The following is a 6,000-nucleotide window of genomic DNA, read 5'->3' on the forward strand; positions in this document are numbered from 1 at the left end:
TAGGAAGTGTTGTGCTGTTGTTTTAGCCTTGTGGTATGTTGACCAAAGACTGTCACAAACATTTCATTAAGACCCTTAAACTGTGTTCACTTTTAGAAAATGGGGAATAATAAGTCCCCTTTACAATCTATGTGTAATTCCTTAAACTGATCCTTATTGTGATGCAAGTATATTGTAACAGTTTCACACGATCAGCTCTGGGACTAAGCATAATGATTGTTTTCACCAGTTTTTACAGGGCAGTAAGGAGTCGAGGATAGCTTGAGAATAAGAATATGTAGTTAAGTATTCTTTTAAATGCACTTTGTAATTGACTGAGTGGCTAAATTGAGTGGATGAAGACCGGTGTTTAAGGCAGGCTCAGTAAAGCTTGCTACTGCCCTAATATTTATCCTACTTGTATTATGTTTGTGCTGCGCACTTGTAATATAATTAGATCTTCCATCATCACAACCCTTAATGTCTTTTTCACTGTATAAACATTTATCACAATGATTATAAAAATACCACTCTGTGCAGCTCTTTCTAAATGCAGGTTAAATGTTTTCAGATATAGATGTTGTCACTACACATATTAATAATCAGGTAATGTGTTGATTTTTTTGGTGAATAATTGAATAATCACAGTTATGATTAAAGACCTATCAATAACGTGGTCTAACAGCAATATGAAACCATGCAGAACTTTCAAAGATTCCAAAGAACTTTTCATAAAATAGAAAGCCTGAAAAGCCTATTTAAAAGTATAAAAGCTCTGTGGGCTGGTTTCCCAAACATGGATTAAGCCAAATCCTAGACTAAGTTGCAGTGCCAATGGTGAATCACCATTGGAAATCATTTTCAGTCTTGGCTTATTCTTAATCTGGGTCTGGGAATCCCAGATGCAAACTGTCAATGCACCACTGGCAGTTAATTTACAGTTCGTAATTAATTGAGTGAACATGGCTGTTATAAGGTCAAATCCACATCACCTCATACCTTCTCTTAATGCATGCTTTAACTTCACCATCTTTATCACATTCCGTCTGCTCCATTTTTCTTTTTCTTTTTTTTTTTTTGTCTGGCCTCCTCCTCCTTCCCTCTTTCCCTCCCCTCTCTCCTCCCTCGATTCTTCCCTCAGTTTGAGAGCTTGAAGAGCCCTCCTCATATTCCTGCTGTTTATAATAGTGATGCAACCCATTGCAACAAATCCGTTCATGCAACATGGATGTACATGTATGGGAACTATAAATGGCACAGTGTGAGCAGGAGAAGAGTAGGACAGGAAGAAAAGTTTGTACAGGTGTTTGTTACAAAAGTTAATTGAGCTCACATTCAGGTAAAATGAAGTTTCCCATGCTCCATACACCAATGCAACTGTTGCGAAGCTGGATTTGTTAATGCTTTTCAGAACACTGGCAAAAATTCCGTTCACTCTAGTGAATTTTTTGTAGTGTTGGTGTAGGCTTTGCAAGGTTGAGTTCCTGGGTTAAAATGCAGTGCAGCTGATCTAGACAAAGTGGTTGTTGCTAAATGAAACTAGGCTTGTTGGAAAATGAATTGGCAGTTAATTAGAGACAGTGCTATTGTTAGGTCTGTTAAAATGCACAACAAAAATAAGACATTTCAGATGTATACATACGTTAATATAAATAAGAATGAATAACAGTTTTAAAATAGACCTTCTTAAGAGAACTGTGTTGTTCAGGAGTTTTAGTTTTAGGTTGAGGTTGTATGTTGCTACAAGTTCATCAGACTCAACAGGTTGAGTTTATAATGTTATTAAAAAAAATAATAGTAATAATAATAATAATCATGGGGTGGCACTGTGGCGCAGTAGGTAGTGTCGCAGTCACACAGCTCCAGGGGCCTGGAGGTTGTGGGTTCGATTCCCGCTCCGGGTGACTGTCTGTGAGGAGTTCGTGTGTTCTCCCGGTGTCCGCGTGGGTTTCCTCCGGGTGCTCCGCTTTCCTCCCACAGTCCAAAAAAACACACGTTGGTAGGTGGATTAGTGACTCAAAAGTGTCCATAGGTGTGAGTGAATGTGTGTGTGTTGCCCTGTGAAGGACTGGCGCCCCCTACAGGATGTATTCCCGCCTTGCGTCCAATGATTCCAGGTAGGCTGTGGACCCACTGCGACCCTGAACTGACAGATAATGAATGAATGAATGAATAATAATAATTTGTGTGTGGAGTTTAGGTTGGGTTTCACTCTATGGCCAGTGCCTTACCCATATGAGGAAATATTGATTATTGAGAGAAAAAAAGGCCTTATGTGAGGGGATCCCGTCATATTGACAATAAATATGTACTTTACAGAAATGTGCAGAGAGCCTAGATTTCCAAATACAAGCATGATGCTGACTACAGAGGGATGAGGAAACTTCTTTGAATAACACTTCATTTCCACCACATTAATTCTGAGATTTCTTCAGGAGACGGCTGGGGTATATTGTGATGAAATACTCTATATGGGACTTCAGGGGACTTTTCTTGTATTTTTCCAACAATCTGACCACTTTTTATCTGTATCTATTGCAGGCAATCCTCGGATCAAAAGAGTTGGCGCAGAAAGTAAGTCTTATGGTTTGAGCCAGTAGAAACACTAGTTGATCCAGTGTGGAGAAAGAAGAGTCTGCCACATGTGCTATGTTAGACAGACCTCTCTCACAAAACACACCAAAAGGCCTTCACCAGTCAATTTAATTCTGTTTAAATGGCAAACAAATAACTGCATATGGAGCTTCCACAGGGAAAGTGTGAACCCCATCCAGCAATAGATAGCTGATAATGTACTGACAGCAGTGCAATTTGTACATTATTATACACCACAGATCTACAGGGGCTTGTGCATTGCCTTCTAATTTTGTGACTCTTGTACAGTAACAAAAAAGTTTGGATTAGCATACAAAACAACTGTCAGTCTATTGCACAGTTCCTTTGAGAATTCCTTTCCTCTCAGATTCTTTTGGCATGTCGGAGAAAAACATTTCTCCCTTTTTTCAAATTACTGAAAAACAGTGCACATGTGAATGTAATGATTGGAATTTTCCGTGCCTTGATGAGCTCCTGTGAATGAAATGAAAGGGAAGAAGTCGCTATATGCTGACTATATGCTGTAGTGGGCTTGGAGGCATTTTGGCAACTACAGATGCCACAGTTACACCAACAGGGTTTTTGTTAGCATTGTTAGAAACTTTAATTATGGGGTTGTGTAACCGTCTAAGCACTGGTCCTATCATTGGGACCCCTGCTTTTATCTCTGTTTATTGCTAAAAGTCTAGGGAGCTCATTGGTCTCTATCTGTGTCATTAGGATGGCCAACATTCTACCCTCATCACAAACACAATGCCAGTTAGTGTGGACATCTGTAACCTGAGATAACAGATCTTGGCAGTTAGCATTCTCCTCCAAGTGTGTTGAGCTGTCCAGTGGCATTTAGTTGCAGTTTGAAAAGAAGTGGTAGATGGTTTCATCTCTTGTGGAAGCGACTCTTGTGTGGGGGATTCTTTGACACCGGGAGAATTTTGATTTCCTTTGAAAACGGGAAAAATGGGAATAAGGTGGAAATAAGATATAATTTCTTGGTGGATTTTAAGTTTAGTTTAAGAAACTTTAACTCAGAAACTCCACAGATGCTCTTTATGGAGGAGAAATGAATGTCACTTTAAACCATGCACTTTAGGGGATCCGGTCATGTTTGCAGGAAATATGTACTTTTTACAAAACACTATTCTTTTGGAATGAAAAAAATTTAAAAAAAATTTTGACTCATTTGAATTGATTTTTTATTATTTCTCTCTCAAATTGTGCAGAAAACCTTTTATAATACAGGTATCGAATGAGAATACAAATGAAATATTTGCTCCATGAAGAATGAAGGGTCATTTTGAGCTGTCACAGAACAGAGAGAAAAATGATCAAAAGGACCTAGCAGTCAGGAAGTACTGTAGCAACTATGCCGTCATATAGGCCACATTTTATCCTTCTGTCCTGGAAAGAATGAAACATGTGAGCCATGCAAAAGGGCTGGCCATTTTGAGTCATCACAGAGCCATTCATAAACGTACAGAGACTCGAGACTGGCTGAAAGGTTGAAGCCTGGAGCTGAGTAACAATGGTATAGCCCACATTGTAGCCCTCTCCTCAGTGGAAAGAATGAAATACTGAGGCATGCAAAAGAGATAGCCACTTTAAACCATCACAGAAAAGTCCAAGAGGGTGAAGACTGGTAATAATTAACCACTGACTTGTACAGTGTATAGTGGATGGTATAGCCCTCCTTCTCCCCCCATCTCTGTTGGAAAGCATGAGTAAGTGCAGTCTTCAAACCAGACATTCCCACAGCTGCAGAGAGGGAAGGTCTTTATTCTCATACTACTCTCTCTCTCTCTCTCTCTATCTCTCTCTCTCTGCCTTTACATCTCCCTCCCTCTTCCTGTGTCTCTCACTCTCTATCTTTTTTACCCACCCCTACCCTCCATTAGTTCACCCCCTCAGTATACTTCACCAGCATGATGTCTGAGCGGGACTTTAGCGACTCAGCGGGTGGTAGATTTTGTTTTAATTACGGCCTTCCACTAAAAGCTCCAGCCATTCCGGAGTTGGTTTTGTTGCATGTGCCGCTCCCACGTAGCAGTGCAGCTGGTGGAGGCTGGAGATGGTGTAGCAGTCCTTCTGTTTCTATTGATCTTTGTCTCCCCTGAGACATTTGGGGTGCACTAAAGAGGCACACTAGTGCAGCTCCCCCAGCTCAGCCCCCTCACCCCCAAACGCTCAGCCTTCCTTTAGCTTGCATTCCTACACTCTGAGGCTTTCGCAGAGTATTACTGCCACCCACAGACCAGCTACAGAAATTCTCCTTTCACTGTGCCACTGTAGCCAAGCTTCCAGAGGTGGCTGTATGACTGCTGTGAAGTTCTGTAAATTATTAAGCCTTTGAGGACTTGAGCCATTGAGGAAACTTTGATGTATTTTTATGTTTTTGAGTATTTTCAGACTGTAGTGTTTTTTTTATTCTGCTAAACTACCGTAAATTACTGAGTACAGAAGTCTGCTTTTACTCTAGTTTATGTGAAGAGTTACCATTTAGTTACAGATTTCTGATGTTGCTGGTGCTTATTTGTATTACGTAACATTGGCAACAGCATCTGTTTTGCAGTTGATTACACTGATCATCCTTTAATTTCAGATAAAGAGTACATCAAAGATGGTAGAATAAAGCTGTACAGATATTCATATCCTCTGCTTCATTACAGTACAGTGCATTTTAGAGTTATTGCTTTTGTCTTGCGAATCTAGGGTTGTTTTTTCCCACCCTTCCCTCTCCCCTCCTCTTGACTACTCTACCAACATCTGGCCACAGCCTGGTCCTATTTGATTACAGTCACGTGCAAAGATTGCCACATGCAAATCTCAACACGTTTCGTCAAATGACATTGTGTTGGTTTTAGTGATTACAGCACACCACCCATCAAATCTCCAAGTACTTTATACAGGAGGCTAAGCAGAACATAGAACGGAAAAGATAGCTTAAATAACAGCACAGTTACAAGCCGTAGTGATGAAATGGTTTTCTGCTTTCTCTCCTAGTGTGCTGGCTGTGTATTGACCAGTGAGGACCAGAATGTGGGTATTCTCATAGTTTACCTCACATGGAGCATGTGTTTATTCACTATAGCTTAAGCAGGCGATATACACAGCATACGCTTGAAAATGCATGAGAGCATTTACACCTCACTGCTGCAGGCGGTCATTGTCTTCACAATGGAAAACTGTTATTCTCTCAGCTTAACTTCCAGAGTAGAGTACTGTGCAAAGTCAGATACCACCCTTTGTTTATTTAATAAATCTTGCAAAAAGTTGGTGTCAAAGTGGAAGTCATTTTTTTCTAAACTCAAGGGAAAAAGAAGGAACACATTTAACAGAATATACATAAATGTTCCAATAACTAAATATATTATTATTTCAGTGTTTACTGTGTCCACCCCTTGCTATTTTAATAGCCCCACTTTTTTAGGA

The 6,000-nt window shown here is 40.1% G+C and overlaps 1 protein-coding gene across 3 annotated transcripts in view; it reads left to right on the plus strand.

The window, feature by feature from the left end:
* The window catches only part of col16a1 (collagen, type XVI, alpha 1), a 103,959-nt gene that overhangs the window by 39,811 nt on the left and 58,148 nt on the right, over positions 1-6,000 (plus strand). For 2 of the 3 annotated variants that reach the window (XM_066674431.1, XM_066674433.1), the window contains exons 9-10: positions 2,521-2,553; positions 5,572-5,607. In XM_066674431.1, coding sequence (XP_066530528.1) covers positions 2,521-2,553; positions 5,572-5,607 — 69 coding nt within the window. The remainder of the gene's footprint in view (positions 1-2,520; positions 2,554-5,571; positions 5,608-6,000) is intronic. The other variant, XM_066674432.1, reaches the window with a different exon arrangement.

The sequence above is a fragment of the Hoplias malabaricus genome, chromosome 6 (assembly GCF_029633855.1).
Source record: "Hoplias malabaricus isolate fHopMal1 chromosome 6, fHopMal1.hap1, whole genome shotgun sequence".
Classification (NCBI taxonomy): Eukaryota; Metazoa; Chordata; class Actinopteri; order Characiformes; family Erythrinidae; genus Hoplias; species Hoplias malabaricus.